This window comes from Podarcis melisellensis (genome assembly GCF_964234715.1).
Source record: "Podarcis melisellensis genome assembly, chromosome: 3".
Classification (NCBI taxonomy): Eukaryota; Metazoa; Chordata; class Lepidosauria; order Squamata; family Lacertidae; genus Podarcis; species Podarcis melisellensis.
The window spans coordinates 21,975,752-21,993,592 of NC_138530.1; the positions used below are offsets into that span (position 1 = coordinate 21,975,752).

Genomic DNA, 17,841 nt, shown 5'->3' on the forward strand with positions numbered 1-17,841 from the left:
GAGATAAGCCCAACAACTTTTGCTTTCAGCTACGTGGTAGCTTGGCTATATTTTTGTATTACTTTCTTGGTGAATTCCAGGCAAGGCCTAGAGCTGGTTTGCATGCCATGCTAACCAGCCATGGGATAATCGTGAACATACCTCCCCCCACCGCTTTTATACAGCTTCCTCCCTCCCCTGCAGATGCCGTTTGTGGCATGAGCAAGTCCTAGAATGGCTTGCTGTATGAACCAGAATCATGGTTTGTTTCAAATGAGTGGTAAGCCAGTAATAAACCAAGATGAGTGAACAATCAATTGAGGTACGTTACAAGATTTTTGAGTTCATATATCTGTGCGCATGTGTGTCTTGGTGAAGAGAGAGAGGAATAATAATAATAATAATAATAATAATTTATTATTTATACCTCACCCATCTGGCTGGGCTTCCCCAGCCACTCTGGGCAGCTTTCAACAAAATAATAAAATACAGTAATGCATCAAACATTCAAAGCGTCCCTGAGCAGGACTGCCTCAGATGTCTTCTAAAAGTCTGGTAGTTGTTTTTCTCTTTGACATCTGGTGGGAGGGCATTCCACAGGGCGGGTGCCACTACTGAGAAGGCCCTCTGCCTGGTTCTCCGTAACTTGGCTTCTCACAGTGAGGGAACTGCCAGAAGGCCCTTGGCGCTAGACCGAGGAAATATTATGAAAAAGAAATGGCTATCATTCAAGGCACCCCAGGGTGCCACAGCACACAGCACACTGGGCTAAACCGTGTTTGGCTGTGTTTGAACGTCATGCTGGTTTGTAATGTTTTTGGATATTTTCTGTTATGCTTACAGCGCACATGCAGTAGGCCGCTTAATTAATTGACCCAGGATGCATGCACGGCAGCTTACAAAAGAATAATAAAATAGTTAAAATATAAAGAACACATGAAGCAAAGCTAGTCTAAATGGCAGCAGATAAAAACAAATCCAGAAAAGTAGATTAAAAACAAAAGTCACAAACCCAAAGGGCACTGCAAGAAAGAAGTCTTCAGTAAGCATCTGAATGGTTAAGGAGAAAGGGAGCAACAGATCTCAGTGGAGAGGATATTTCCACCATCTCTGTGCCACCACCAAAAAGGCCCTGTCATGGAGGGGAGGGAGAAGAACAGGGTGAGATGCAGTTCTAGGATAGATCTCTGTACAGAAATTTTGCCTGTGGTTATACAAATCAATTTCATTGCACCATCTGAATACAAAAGTCGCTAATATAGCACTTTTAGTATCCACAAATTTAATTTAAAAAACTTTAGATGTTGACGTCTTCTAAGTTGTTGCATCATGAACGTGTCTTTAAAAGTTTAAATACTTATCCCAAATTCCATACTAAAGCCAGATGCGTTGCAATTTTGTCTTACTCAGTTGCTTAAAATCTCTTTAACAGGTATATCAGTATTGTAGTTCAAAGCAAGGTAGTTCTATATCACTCACAGTTTATTGCTCTTCATAATATTAAGGAAACCCCCACCCCACCTCAGTCCCAATATATACCATAGACACAGGAACATATTTTTTTCACAATTCTGAACAATAAGCTAATATGGCTTTACTAGGTCCAGTGGCGTAGTGTGGGGGGTGCAGGGGGGGCTGGCTGCACCGGGCGCAACATCTGGGGGTTAGGGGGCACAAATCCACGGGTTGGGGGCGCAAATCCACGGGTTAGGGGGTGCAAATTACTTGCCTTGCCCCGGGTGCTGACAACCCACGCTATGCCACTGAGAAGGGCTCTTACAACTTGGAATATACACGTGTAATAAACATGTCTTGCAATCAGTTGGTGAGTGGACATTATTTTGGCTCAGATTGCAGTTCCGTTTGCCAGGGAGAACCTGGGAGAGGGCATGCAGGCTTTTAAAAATTAGAAAATCTTGTCGTTTTAAACATGTGTCAATGAGGTGTGAGAACTGGCACTGCTGGAAAGGTTTACCTGCATGAGCTGAAATTGGACATGATTGATTGTGCTTTATGCACCTTTAATTACAGATGTGCTGGTGCATGGATTTCAGTAAGACTTTCAGGGTATAAGCAGATTCCTCTACTCCTTTCTTCTTCTCAAGTACTAAGACTTCCCCCATGTATTCTTAGGTGGAAGAAGACGAAAGGACTAGATGAGGCAGTTTTTTAGTTGTATGTTTTACATAATTAACAGTTGGTAAAATGAGTTGAGATTACGAGCTCGGAAGAAAATTAGGGTTGCATTCAACTCTGTCAAACTCGGAGCAGACTCATTGAAATCAGAATATTTAAGTTGTTGTTAACTTTGCTGTCTGGTCTTAGACCACAATAAAGATTGATTGATTAAATACTTAAGTCCATTAATTTCAGTAGGTCTCTTTTGCTCACAGTTTGGCCAGATACAATCCTTAGTAGTGTATAAATATAGAACAATCAGTATATAATAATGTAAACAGGTGTTATATAGAATAACTCATCCTCTTGGAAGATGACCTGTGTTTCTTAGGGGATGAGAAGACTGTGGGATAGGAAGAATGAGACCCTTTTATGTGCTCCTCTTATTAGCATTCATATAACATCTGAAGCCACATACTTTAATCTCTTGCGGAGCTAAGCAGCGTATCTGCTTAGCCTGTTTTTGAACAGTTTGCATCTTCTGCAACTAGCCTTAATTTATTGAGCTGTTTCCTTAATGTCATCTGCACTGCATTTTGGAAAGTATGTGAAATAGGTAAATACTTCAGTTTGACCAGCTGGCTGAACTATATTTTGGGCTGCGCATGGCATCCAGGTAGAATTTGAGGTTTTGCTCCTTTGCTGGAGGCTATTCCTCTTAGTTTTGGCAGAAATATTTATTTTTAAGACTGCGGTGCAGAAAGGCTATGCCAAATGGTGTAACAGCAGAGGAAAAATACTTCATGGTAAGAGGACACTTCTGACACCACAACAAAGCACTGTTATAGCTCAGCCTCGCATGCAGAAAGTCCCAGGTGAAATCCTGGGTGTCTCCAGACAAGGCTGGGAAAAGCTGGTGTCTGAAACCCTGTAGAGGCTCTGCCAGCTGGTATAGACCAGACCAGGCATCCCCGACCTTCAGCCCTCCAGATGTTTTGGACTACAATTCCCATCATCCCTGACCACTGGTCCTGTTAGTTAGGGGTCATGGGAGTTGTAGGCCAAAACATCTGGAGGGCCACAGGTTGGGGATGCCTGGACCAGACTAATGATTAGGCAGTTTGGTCTGCATCCTAAGGTTAAGATCGGTGGACTCATAATCTGGTGAACCGGGTTTGATTCCTCACTCCTCCACATGCAGCTGCTGGGTGACCTTGGGCTAGTCACACTTCTCTGAAATCTCTCAGCCTCACTCACCTCACAGAGTGTTTGTTGTGGGGGAGGAAGGAAAAGGAGAATGTTAGCCGCTTTGAGACTCCTTCGGGTAGTGATAAAGCGGGATATCAAATCCAAACTCTTCTTCTTTTTCTTCTAAAGTCCTCTTGGGAGAAATTGACATGAGCTAGTAGTTGTTTAGTCGTTTAGTCGTGTCCGACTCTTTGTGACCCCATGGACCAGAGCATGCCAGGCACTCCTGTCTTCCACTGCCTCCCGCAGTTTGGTCAAACTCATGTTAGTAGCTTTGAGAACACTGTCCAACCATCTCTTCCTCTGTCATCACCTTCTCCTTGTGCCCTCCATCTTTCCCAACATCAGGGTCTTTTCCAGGGAGTCTTCTCTTCTCATGAGGTGGCCAAAGTATTGGAGCCTCAGCTTCATGGTCTGTCCTTCCAGTGAGCACTCAGGTGTGATTTCCTTAAGAATGGGTAGGTTTGATCTTCTTGCAGTCCATGGGACTCTCAAGAGTCTCCTCCAGCACCATAATTCAAAAGCATCCATTCTTCGACATGAGCCAGAGCTTTTCCAAAAAAGGAGATTTCACTGATACCTTAAGATCATTAAGTGTTATGTATCCTCATTGCCGTGTTTTCAGTTGTATCCTTTCATTTGTTTTCATTCTCTTGTTTGCATTGCAGGTGTGACAATGAAAGCCTTCACAGGCTGCCAGAGCAGTGGCTGTGCAATGTACTGGAAGAAATCAAATCTAGCGATCCTTCTTCTAAACTTTGTGCCACTAGACGCAGTGCTGGGATTCCATTCTATATACAGGTACCTAAGATGCCCTTCTAATCTTAAAACAATTTCAGTTTCTTCATTGGATCTACTGTAAGAACTGGAGGATGGTCTTGACTATTAAATATGCATGGGTTGTTTTTGGTTTGCTTGTTTGTTTGTTTGTTTGTACACACACACACACACACAAACTTAATTACAGTTGTGTTCTAAACAGTACAGTAGTCTCTCTACACACCTGCCTTATTTTCATTGAACCTATGTAAAGCCAGATATAAGCAGAGGAAGAGATTCCGAGCTCATCTACAATATGGAATATCATGGGCTCCATTTGGGTTTGTACAGAACAAAACAATGAGCAGAATCTGGAATGTAGCGCTGGACAGTTGGCTGTCATTTCCTGAAAATAGCTTACTTTTTTGCTTCAGGGATAGCATTTTTTTTTTTTTACTACGACTAAAGATCTGGAATGAGTTTCACTTGAAGAAATATGATGCACCAAATATGCGTGCTACTTTTTGGGAAGTGAGGAGCAACCTTGAAAGTCAGGCTATAAATATAGACCTTATAAATACCTAAGATGAAAATTACAAGAGTATGTGTGTACAGTAGTACAAACCTTCCTCATTCCTTGTATAGCTTCAAAACCAGTGTTTGTTAAAATTAATCAAATACTTATTGGCTCTCTCCAGTTGCATAATCCAAAACAGATAATGTATTATGAATGAAACTAACAGAATTAAGACAAGTGAGAGGTGCTTTCTTAATGGTAACAGATTAAAAAAAATAAATCCCTGAGGTTTTTGCTTCTCTAGCTTGTTCCTAGAGCTGCCAGTTTCATTTCTTGATGCTATATTACTCTACTGCTCGCACCAACTCTGGCTAGCGTTCATCTATAAAAATTGCCTCTTTAATGAGTCACAATTGTGTTTTGATTTAAACGTTGAAAGTCCCTTTGCCACCTCCTGGGACTTGAGGCTGAGGTCTGATGCTCCTCGTCATTTGTGCTAGATAGGTGTGTGTAATATATGTGTGTGTGTATGGAATCTTGAGGCAATTGGGTCGGATCTATTTGCAAAAGTTTAGCGAGTTGTGCTTTGTCTTTATTTCTTCTTTTTTTCGTTCTAGGCTCTGCTAGCTTCAGAACCGAAGAAGGGTAAAACAGGCTTGTTAAAAATGACAATGAAAGAGTTGATTTCTTTAGTTTCACCTTCAAGTACTCCACCAAGCACAATCCCTCAGGTAATATCTACCTTGCATCACAATGCAAAGTCAGTAAATTTATCTGTTGTTTGTTTAGGACAGAGATGGGGGCAATCTGGGGCCCTCCAGATACTGTTGCACTTCAACTCCCATCTTCCTTAACCATTGGCTATACTGGGTGGCAGTGATGGGAGTTGGAAGCCCAACAGTACCCAGAGGACCACAGGTTCCCTATCAGTGGTTTAGGAAACGGTTACCATAGAATAAAGGCACACTGTCGTCTAGCCCTTATGACCCTCCTTTGGATTCATGCCAAAGGAAGAACAGTTGTACCTCGAAAGTTGAACAGAACCCATTCTGGAAGTCCGTTCGACTTCCAAAGCGTGGCTCCTGCAGCCAATCGGAAGCCACAGAAGCCCCGTTGGACATTCGGCTTCTGAAAGAATGTTCAAAAACTGGAACACTCACTCCCGGTTTTCAGTTGTTCGGGAGCCGAAACATCCGACTCCCAAGGCGTTCGGGAGCCGAGGTTTGACTGTATTAACTCCAGTAATTCATTATCACAATAAGTTTTATTTATATCTCTTGAAATGTTTTTAACCTGCCTTTCATCCCAAAGCAATCCTAGGACAGGGTACAGTAAAATAATCTAAAACCAAAGCGCCACCAAAAATATCATAAAACAAAAAACAAAAGGAGGTAAAAACTTTACAAGGACAGAAAGATATTGAAACCGGTACACTCAGTAACAGAATTGGTACATGGCCCTTCAAAGGCTTGAGAAGAAGAAAAAAAGCTTCAGCTTATGACGAAGCTGATATTTATTTTAAAGTATTTTGTAAACCACTTAATGTTTCAAAAATCTCTTAAGCATACAATAATGTGAAAAAGGAAGAGCTGCTTAAAGACCACTATGGATACGAGAACTAATCCTTAATTTATTAATTTATGCTGAAAAGTAAGAAAAGATTTCAAGGATTGAGGTGTAGAATTCTAGAATAATTTCCCACAGTGTACATATTAGACCACTGACCTAATTTAGAAGGCCTGCCTAGTGTATTGTGGGGGGATACATGCCAAAACAAAAAGAAGCCACCTTTCTGTGATAATTCACTCTCAGCGGGATATTGGATTTGTATATCCTTCAACAGGAACACACATACTAAATATAACTTTAATGTAGATTAAATAGGTATTTTATTGTGGTGAAGTGTGTGGTGCAGACACAGTTTACTGGGAACAGGCCTGGTGAGATTTATTTCCTGTATTGTTTTCATGATGTGCCTTTATCTTTTACCAAGCTGTTTATTCCTGAAATTTTCCAGGCAGGCAGTTATCAACATGGCCCCTGACTCTTAAGTCAAAGCAGGCTACTATTCAGGGCTTGCTCGCTTTTCAGTTTTGAAGTTAAAGTACATAATTTTGAGGTTATTCCGATAACTAAGTAGCCTGTATTGACTTCCCTCCCTACCAGGTCCATGCTTTAAATATCTTGAGGGCTTTATTCAAGGACACCCGTTTAGGAGAAAACATCATTCCTTACGTGGCAGATGGAATGCGAGCGGCAATATTAGGTTTTACGTCCTCTGTCTGGGCAGTAAGTTGATCCTTTACGTTTAATATATTAAGTTTGAAAGCCACATGTTAATGGTGGTAACCGGGGCATTGATTGTGTTTCTCAATAACACTACAATGCCTGATTAGATTTTTATGAATTCTTTTTATAGAGTTATATGGAATGTATGCCAAGTGGACAGCGTGCGGGAAAGGCTATAAAACAGCCTACAGAAACACTGAATTTTGGCTCTTGGTATTCTTTATATTTGGTTTTTATTTAGTTTCCTGCAATGAAGGCAGAGCACCGCATTCACCTTCTGACATGGAAAGCTGCTTCTACTTGGTTGATTAATATTAAAAACTCAGTAACTTTTTAACACACACGCACTTATATATATAGAGAGAGTGCCAGTTGGAGGTGATAATGAAGTCTCTGGTGGCATGCTTGGTCTAGAATGAATACTTTAAGTTATTAACAATGGGCTGCATCCACCTAACTCAGAGTTTCCCAAACTTGGGTCTCCAGCTGCTTTTTTGGGCTGCAATTCCCATAATCCCTGTCCTGCTAGCTAGGGATGATGGGAGTTGTAGTCCAACAACATCTGGAAACCCACTTTGGAAAACCCTGATCTAACTTCTACTCTGTTATTGTTCATTAATTTCAGTGGGTCTAAAAGTAGAACAATGTTTCTGTGGGTGTGGTCAGTGAAAATATAATGCTGCAAGTTCAGTCCCCCCCCCCGCAATTAATACAGTTTAATCACCTTAGTAACAGTCCCTAAATAACATAATGACTTAGTTTTCGGGTAATGCTGTGCCAAACCATGATTTAGGGAGAACATGTGAGCATGCAGGTTCTCTCAGAGGAGATCTTGACCAGTGTGGTGTAGTGGTTAAGAGCGGTAGTCTCGTAATCTGGGGAACCGGGTTCGCGTCTCCGCTCCTCCACATGCAGCTGCTGGGTGATCTTGGGCCAGTCACATTTCTCTGAAGTCTCTCAGCCCCACTCACCCCACAGAGTGTTTGTTGTGGGGGAGGAAGGGAAAGGAGAATGTTAGCCGCTTTGAGACTCCTGAAGGGGAGTGAAAGGCGCGATATCAAATCCAAACTCTTCTTTTTCTTCCTCTTTTCCTCCTCTGGTCCGGCTGGAGTTTCTGCTGGCCTTTGAGCCATGTTTTGGCTTATCATGTCTTCTGAATCTGGGTTTTGTGGTTTCGTCTAACCTGAGTTGGTTCCCAACCTTTTTTGGGCCATGCCCCACCTAAGCATCTCTAAAATCCTGATGCTGTCCCCTGTCCCCCCTGTGAAACATAATTCTTATTATTCAAAAAGTGAACTTCTATTCATGTGGAGGAAGCCTAAAATGCCATTAGCTTGGTCTAAACAAGCTTCCAAAGAACATGGCACCCATGAAAGAGAAAAATAAAAGAACAAAAGGACAGTTGGAAGTACTGAGGAAGAAATCTCTAAGAAATTGTTAATAGTAATAATGATAATATGAAGTGATATGAAAAAATAGCAAATAAAGTTCCAAAACATGTAATAGAAAACTGAAATACATAAATATAAAATAATTTTAATAGAAGCTTTTTATGTAATACTTTGATCATTTTCATTACTATACAATAAAATAAAGGTACCTAACAAATTCAAAATACAATTTGAGCTCACCTCAAGATAAAAAAAGTGTATGTCACAATATACTGTATATGCGACCCCTAGAACCATAAGAAATGCAAAAAAAATAAAAATACTGTTAATAACTCATTCTTGAATTTCCCTCCTTAAAAATCAGATTGCCCCCCCCCATGGGGCATGTATAAATAAAAGTACAAGTTGAAATTAACATTATGTTTTTAAAATGAAGCTCTTTTCTCTTATTTGGGCTTTTTTATCTACTTTATTTTATATTATATTTTTATTAGTTTTTTTTAACAACATTTTCAACAATTATCAAACATACTTTTATATCTTATACACTTTTTTTTTACTTCCATCAATCACATCTGAAAATTTTCCAATCTTATCACTTAATTTACATTTCTTACTTTCACTATTACATTTAAATATTGTAACTAATGTCTCTCTTCTTTCTCTTCTTTGCAATATTTCATATTTTTCATCTACTTTAACTTATGCATAATGAAAAGATATAGGAAAAATTGGGATGTCATTTAACACTTGCCTTTATGTTGCTTGATAGGTGAGAAATTCATCTACTCTTCTCTTTAGTACATTGATCACAAGAATATTTGGGGTTAAAAGAGGAAAGGATGAGAACTCAAAGAAAAACAGGTATGGTACATGCATGATCTCCTTGTAAAACAGGGTTGGGGAACCTGTGGCCGTCCAGATGTTGTTGGAATCCAACTTGTATAATTCCTAGTCAGAGATAATGGGAGTTGTAGTCCAATATTATTTGGGGGGGTCACATGTACCCCACCACTGCTATAAAATATTCTATGACCAAAAAGAAACTTGAGAAAGGTCCCTTATTTTGGATGAATTTATATGAAATTTATTGTTATCATCTGATACCAATAATTAAACTGTGTTAAAATAATAATAATATTATGACAGCGAGAACATGATGCTCTTAATCTCAGGGTCATGGATTTGAGCCCCACATTGGGCAAAAGATTCCTGCATTGCAGGGGGTTGGACTAAAGTCTATGATTCTTAATTTGGGTGTAAAATGGTGCTCTCGGCTAATGTTTGCAGTTATTTTACTATTCCTGGCCTGCCAAGCTGTTGTTTTTTCTTTTCTTCATTTCCCTCACAAAGTATACTTCAGACATTTGTGCAACATGGTGGTAATTTAGATTTAGCTGTATAACATTTAAAACACGCTCCTAAACCTGCTTGCACAGAAACCACCCCAGGTTTATTTGGTTTAGCTTAGTGGAAGACAGAAGTGCCTGGCGTGCTCTGGTCCATGGGATCACGAAGAGTCGGACACGACTAAATGACTAAACAACAACAAAGTATGCATAGGATTGCATCCCTCATTTCACAAATGCTACCGTTCCATTATCTTAAAAGGATGTACAAAGCTCTAAGCATAAGAAGCAGGATTTGGATATGTTTATAAATGGAAGATATAGGTAGGTAGCCGTGTTGGTCTGCCATAGTCGAAACAAAATAAAAAAAAATCCTTCCAGTAGCACCTTAGAGACCAACTAAGTTTGTTATTGGTATGAGTTTTCGTGTGCATGCACACTGAAGAATCTGATGAAGTATCTGAAGAAGTGTGCATGCGCACGAAAGCTCATATCAATAACAAACTCCGTCTCTAAGGTGCTACTGGAAGGATTTATTTTATTTTATTTTGTTTCATAAATGGAAGAGTACATATTGAGGGGTTTTACCCCCACAATTCATTGTCATGTGATTGTTCTACATGTATTTCCTGACGCCTTTAAATGCCTTGAACCCTTTCATAATTCAAATTTCATGTATCTGGAGTCTCGCTTCAGAAAAGGCGAAGGGCCTGGGGCTTTTCTTGTGAGCCTTTGCAGAATGGGCCAGGAATAAGTGAGCTGATTCTGAAAGTGAGAGATCTGTGGTGATTCTGGTTTGTAGCCTGGGCGGTAGGTTGAATTCTTAAATGGGTTCTGAACATATAATAATAATAATAATAAATTTTATTTATATCCCGCCCTCCCCAGCCGAAGCCGGGCTCAGGGCGGCTAACAACACCAAAATAGTGCAACATTATAAAAACATTATAAAAATTAATTAAAATCAAGATTGATGGCAGCCATAAAGTTTTGTAAAGGTTGCCAGAGGAGGGAGTCAGGCTGCGCCCTAACCAAAGGCCTGGCGGAACAGCTCTGTCTTGCAGGCCCTACGGAAAGATGTCAAGTCCTGCAGGGCCCTTGTCTCTTGTGACAGAGCATTCCACCAGGTTGGAGCCGCAGCCGAAAAGGCCCTGGCTCTAGTTGAGGCCAGCCTAACCTCTCTGTGGCCTGGGACCTTCAAGGTGTTTTTGTTTGAAGACCGTAGGTTCCTCTGTGGGGCATACCAGGAGAGGCGGTCCCGTAGGTACGAGGGTCCTAGGCCGTATAGGGCTTTGAAGGTTAAAACCAGCACCTTAAACCTGATCCTGTACTCCACCGGGAGCCAGTGCAGCTGGTATAGCACCGGATGAATGTGATCTCGCAGCGAAGACCCCGTAAGGAGTCTCGCTGCGGCATTCTGCACCCGCTGGAGTTTTTGGGTCAGTCTCAAGGGCAGCCCCACGTAGAGCGAGTTACAATAATCCAGTCTGGAGGTGACCGTCGCGTGGATCACAGTAGCTAGGTCAGGGCGAGAGAGGTAAGGAGCCAACTGCTTAGCTTGGCGGAGATGAAAAAATGCCGCCTTTGTAATAGCTGCAATCTGCGCCTCCATAGAGAGGGAGGTATCGAAGATTACACCCAAACTCTTAACGGACGGTGCTGGCACTAATTGCACCCCCGCAAGAGATGGGAGCTGCCCCCTCAGTCCCATATCATCCCGTCCCAGCCAGAGGACCTCTGTCTTCGAAGGATTTAACTTCAACCGGCTCCCACGCAACCATCCAGCCACAGCTTCCAAGCATCTGATCAGTGTGTCTGGGGCCGAGTCAGGATGGCCATCCATCAACAGATAGAGTTGGGTGTCATCAGCATACTGATGGCAGCCCAGCCCAAAACTCCTGACAAGCTGGGCGAGGGGGCGCATAAAGATGTTAAAAAGCATCGGGGAGAGAATCGCACCCTGAGGCACTCCACACACCAAGGAGTGGCGCGATGACAATTCCCCCCCAAGCGCCACCCTCTGTCCCCGACCAGAGAGAAACGAGCGCAGCCATTGAAGGACTGTGCCCTGGATCCCCACGTCGGCAAGGCGGTGGTCCAGAAGTTCATGATCGACCATGTCAAAAGCTGCTGACAAATCTAGAAGAATCAGCAGCCCCGACCCGCCTCGATCCAGCTGTCTACGAAGATCATCTGTTAGGGCAACCAGAGCCGTCTCGGTCCCATGGCCAGCGCGGAAGCCGGACTGGAATGGATCCAGAGCCGATGTTTCATCCAGAAACCCACCAAGCTGTTCAGCAACCGCTCTCTCAATCACCTTACCCAGGAACGGAAGATTCGAAACCGGGCGGTAATTGGATAGATCTAAAGGATCTAATGATGTTTTCTTTAAGAGCGGGCGCACCACTGCCTCCTTCAGTTCCCCTGGGAATGTCCCCGTGCCAAGGGACAAATTGATGATATCCCCCAGGAGGGCCCGCACCTCGTCTGGACACGCTCTAATCAGCCAAGACGGGCACGGGTCAAGAGGACAGGTGGTGGGCTTTCCAGCTCGGAGGAGTCTGTCCACATCGGCTGGGGATATCCGGTCGAAGTGGTCCAATACTGGACCCGAGGACAGTCGAGGGGCCTCCAGTTCCTTTATTGTATCCAAATTGGCAGGGAGGTCATGGCGGAGCGACAAGACCTTCTCCGCAAAAAAGCTCGCAAATGCCTCACAGCTGTGTGTCAATTTGTTATTTAAATTTGGCTGTCCTTCGAGGGACGTTAAAGACCGAATTATACTAAATAATTGCGCCGGGCGAGAGCTAGCGGATGCAATGGAGGCCGAGAAGTAGGACTTCTTAGTGGCCTTCACAGCCATCTCGTAGGTTTTCATAAAAACCCTATAAGATGTTCTTGAAGCTCCGTCACGGGCACGCCGCCATACTCGCTCTAGCCGTCTGAGGTCCCGCTTCATTTTCCGGAGCTCCTCGGTAAACCAGGGAGCCCGGTTTCTGCGGGGTCGCAGAGGGCGCTTAGGTGCGATCTCATTGATGGCTGCCAGGAGATGGGTATTCCAGCCCTCAACAAGCTCAGTCAATGAGTCGCCAGGGGGAGAAAGGTCCCGCAAGGCTTGACGGAATCTATCAGGATCCATCAGCCTCTGCGGGCGAGCCCAAATCGGCTCGCCACCTAAGCAGGGTGGGGGTGGAACGTCAATCCTGGCTTTCAGAGCGTAGTGATCAGACCATGGCACCTTCATCGAAGGAAGCATGATCACATCTATACCAGCGCCAAAGATCAAATCCAGCGTGTGGCCTGCTTGATGTGTGGGGCCCGAAACAAACTGGGAGAGCCCTAGTGTCGCCATGGAAGACACCAGGTCCAGAGCCTGTGAGGAGGGAGTGGCATCAGCATGGATGTTGAAGTCCCCCAATACCAATAGGTTAGGGAACTCCAAGGCCCAGCCGGCCACCGCCTCCAGCAGGCCTGGCAGGGTGGCTGCTGGTGCGCTAGGTGGCCGGTACACCAGCCAGACGGCCAAGCTCACCTCGGAGCCCCACACTAGGCCAACACATTCAATGCCGGGGATCGATGGCGATGGTAGAGCCCTGAAAGAACAATCTTCCCGGATTAATAATGCCACCCCTCCCCCCCGGCCCACAGTCCGCGACTGGTGGAGGACGGAGAAACCTGGGGGCGCCATCTCTCGTAAAGTAACAATATCCCCTTCGCGCACCCAGGTCTCCGTCACACAAGCCAGGTCGACCTCCTGCGAGATGAAGAAATCTCGCAGGGTGGCGGTTTTGTTGCCTATAGACCTGGCATTGCACAACACCAGTGACGGAGGTGAGTAATCTTTGCTCACCCTACCCTCGTCTCTCGGGATGGGGCGCAGATTGGAAGGGGTACGAGCATATCCGTATCTCGATCCCCTTCGCCTATGACATCTGCCCCCACCGCCATGCCTCCCTCGCCCCTCCACAGTAGGAATCCCAAGCCTCATATTTGCCTCCATTTACAGAATATAAAAGCAAACAAACAAACAAACAAAATTACACTGAAACAAACCAATCCCCACCCCACTCCACAATCACCCCACCCCAACCCAAAATAAACCAAAACAAAATAAAAATACATAGATAAAAACCACAGCTTATGGTGGTACAACAAATCAAAAAATAAAAACAGTTTAAAACATATAAAAACACTTCAAACAACCGCTGCAGCAGCACTAGTGTCCTCAAAAGCTGCGGCAGTGGTGAGCGTGGGCCCCGCCCCCTGGCCTGATGGAGAGTGGGCCTGCAGGGGGAGGAGTCCTCCCCCCAAACGCACGGCAAAGCGGCAGCAGCAATGTTCCGAGGCCTCCTGAGGTGGAGTCTGGGGCCCGCCCCCAGGCCCAAGATGGAAAATGGGCTTGCAGGGGGAGCGGTCCTCCCCAAGACTCACCGGCAGAGCGGCAGCAGCAGTGTCCCGGGCCTCCTTGGAGTGGGTAATAGGGCAGAAAGTGTCAACAAGGAGTTGTAGCAAAGCCAGAGTGAGGCAGAAGCAGAGAGGAGCACAGGGCCTGAGAACAGCACATCCAAGGGCTGCAATGTAACTTTACATTTACACACTGGTTTGGTCCAAATGGGCTTTAGCCAATAGTCTGTATTGCAGGGATGGGCAGGAGGTTCTGTTGTTACCTGTTTGCAATTAATAATATTATTGATTGAGGGATGTACAACTCTGAAATGGTGCCAGCTGCAAGGGTAAACTGTGTACAATTTAAACCAACACATGATTGACTGAAATTCATTTTCTGAATAATATATAAGCACAAATAGAATCTAATCTGGTGATTTTGTTATTTGGGCATGTGTGAGCCCTTCAGGCTGCATGCCTACACTAATTTAATTTTAAGAATGACTTTTGGGAACTAATCCTTTCCAATGAAATTATAACAATAATCTCTGTTTGAGGAAACCTGCATTTTATATTTATTTGTTCTGGTTCAGCAGCTGAGACACTTTTGTAATAATAAAAAAACCGCTAGATGTCTCTCTTGATTCATGTTTTTTTTTACTGCAGAATAATCACTGTGTACCTAGAGCAACGATATGTAATTCGCTTTCCTTCAGGCATCCTTTGTTTCCAATATGTACTTATGTTTGGATTACAGTCAAGTACATTTTATGTAACTTTCTGGGTCGTTTTAAATGAGCCAACATTTTCAAACAGGGAAGCCTGAAGGTAGGAACTTTTCCATAAAAGTGGATCTTATTTCCACAGATGTTGTGTTGATCCACCTCCTGTACCTTTTCACTTAATAGGCAACCACAGATACGTTTTAAAATTAGGTTACATGGGCAGGTGTCACTGACATGAGTGGAAAGTCTGATCTCCCAGATTGTGCGACGATAGAGGAAGCCTCGTTAAATTAGATGCAGCTTGTGCCACAGGTTATTGAGGACCTAAGGTTCTAATTTCTATATCCAAGGCTGAACATTTAGAAGAGGGTGTTGCAGCATGGTTTGACAGAAATGAGAGGCCAGGCAATTTTAAGAAAATTATTTTTCTTTCCTTACTTCTGCAAGAATCCATGGCAGTGGTACTGCATTTTACATTGAAGAAAAGAGTTCCCCATCTTCCCAGCCAGTTGAAAATCTTCAGTTCACTCATGGGTTTGTTTAAAGTGTAAATGAATTACCCTTGCCAAAGGTGCAGGAAGCTTGTGCCACTTTAACACCCCCCCACCCCCGCTTTCTCTTGTAGATATATTTAAAACAAGGGATGGAAAACATATTTACACCCAAATGCCTTCCATTCCCGTCTGCCCTAAAGAAAGAAATAATATTCTTCTCTGGCTCATTACATCTGCCCTCTTTTTGGCTTTCTCAAACCTCTCAATCTTTTTGAACATTATCTCTCCTCCACCCCTGCAGGTCAATTTTGAGAGGTGGGCAGAACCACCCACCTGCCAATCATCTGATGATGTCAGGTGGGTTGTCCTACTGACAGGTCAAAGTTGGCCCAGGGGGTGACAGGAAAACACTGCCCTATCAGGAGCGAACTCCCTGCACATCAGGTGACTCAGTCCGGCTTTTCAAGCTTTGCCAAGCCAGCCAATTCCCAGCAGAACTGTTATACAGTACTTTAACTACTTTTTTTTTTTTAATTCTCAAATGACATCGGAATTAGCGTCCGGGTGGAATTTCCGAAAGTCGGCAAAAATGTCCGGGGAAACCCGGGAGTATGGCAACCCATGTCAGAAATGTTGATTTTTTGACGAAATGCCAAATAATAGCTCCAAAATTGTCTTTTCTTTCCTTTTAGATTTTGAAAAAAAAGTGCTCAACAAGTTTTGTGCCCAGATTTTCACTTTTTGAAGTATGGCAACCCTACTTATATAGATGCAGTTCAAATCAGCAAGAAATGCGATTATTTCTTTAATAGCATCCTTGTTCCTCATTACTTAGTGTAGGATTTGCTGTTAAACCCGTAATACCTAGAAAAGTTCAGCCTCTGCTGTGAGTAGCAGATTTTCCTGTCCATATCTTGTTGTTATATACGGACTCCAAGCAACAGTGGGGTTTCCTACTTCCCGTGCAGGGGCGCCGACTTATAAAAAATATTGGGGGGGCCCATACCGGGGTCCTGCCCCGGGAAGTTTTCTAAATTTTAGGTGAAAATTAGTGAGTTTTAAAGTTTTTTAAAAGTATTTTAGAGTCATATGATCAACATTAGAACCCCGAAAACTCGACTCTCTACAACTCCACACTCCGGGAAACTCGACAAGCCTGAAACACTTTTTGGCTTTGAAAAAAGAAACAAAACATAAACGCACGGTATTTTTGTAAAAAGCTAATTTAATTTACAGTAACAATTATGCTTATAGACTATTACAGAGCAGTGAATATATAGCTCTGAAAAGACTGAAATGATATTTAAATAAATCCTAAACTATCATTAAAAGAATAAAACATAAAATATTGCTGTCGCACGGTAATGGCACTTTGATTAATAAGTGAAATAGCTAATTTAAGCTTACTTTGAATAAGGCTGAGGGTTCATTAAATAAAAATAATATCTCAAAGTTAATGCTTTAATACAGTTAATAAAGTTAATACAGTATGCCTAATACTGTATGTAAATACTGTAATACTGTATGTAAATAACGGGCTTTAATTGGGTCTTACACCCTAAAAATATTTAAGTATTTGAAAATAACTAATACAGTACTATACTAATATAGAAATACAGTACTAAACTAGTACTAATATTTCAAAACTGAAAATTTAACATTCTGTATGTATTTAATTCTCTATTTTATAAAGATTTTTAATATCTGACAGTGAGTTTGGAGTAGCCCAATGCAAAAATCCTGAGGATCCATGTGGATCCATGCTTTGTAACCACGTTTTTGCACCACTGTGACCCTAGGCAACAATGGGTGCGTGATTTTTTTGGTGCAAGATGTAGCCATGGACATGCTATGTGATCTGATGGTGAATTTGGGGTGACCCAATGCAAAAATCCTGAGGATCCATGTGGATCCGTGCTTTGTAACCACGTTTTTGCACCACTGTGACCCTAGGCAACAGTGGGTGCGTGATTTTTTTGGTGCAAGATGTAGCCATGGACATGCTATGTGATCTGAGGGTGAATTTGGGGTGACCCAATGCAAAAATCCTGAGGATCCATGTGGATCCGTGCTTTGTAACCACGTTTTTGCACCACTGTGACCCTAGGCAACAATGGGTGCGTGATTTTTTTGGTGCAGGCTGTAGCCATGAACATGCTATGTGATCTGATGGTGAATTTGGGGTGACCCAATGCAAAAATCCTGAGGATCCATGTGGATCCGTGCTTTGTCACCACGTTTTAAATGGGGAGGGAAGGAAAAACACAGAAGGGACAAGAAGCACAAGAGGGGTGTGCGGAGAAGAAGCTGGCTAAGAATGCAGGCGAGGAGTTTAACGGGGTGGGGGGGAGGAAAGGAAGGCAAAAGTCCCCCCCCCCAAAACCAACCCTCTCTCTCTCTCTCCCACCTGGAGCCTGCACGCAGTGTGACTAGGAAAGAATTAGAAGGAAGGACTCGATCCTTTCCTTAACCCTCTGCTTGCCAGGAGGGCAGGGGATTCCCTGCTCTTTGTTGAGTTTGAGCAAACGCAGCAATAGAAGCGGGTGGGCAGTAAGACCCTGAGGCAGAATGCAGGAAAGCAGCAGC

At 43.2% G+C, this 17,841-nt stretch overlaps 1 protein-coding gene across 4 annotated transcripts in view; it reads left to right on the top strand.

Annotated features, from left to right (window-relative positions):
• THADA (THADA armadillo repeat containing) overlaps positions 1–17,841 on the top strand; it is a 153,453-nt gene that overhangs the window by 37,782 nt on the left and 97,830 nt on the right. For all 4 annotated transcript variants that reach the window (XM_081903640.1, XM_081903637.1, XM_081903638.1 and 1 more), the window contains exons 23-26: positions 4,014–4,146; positions 5,239–5,352; positions 6,788–6,910; positions 9,074–9,165. In XM_081903640.1, the coding sequence (XP_081759766.1) occupies positions 4,014–4,146; positions 5,239–5,352; positions 6,788–6,910; positions 9,074–9,165 (462 nt within the window). The remainder of the gene's footprint in view (positions 1–4,013; positions 4,147–5,238; positions 5,353–6,787; positions 6,911–9,073; positions 9,166–17,841) is intronic.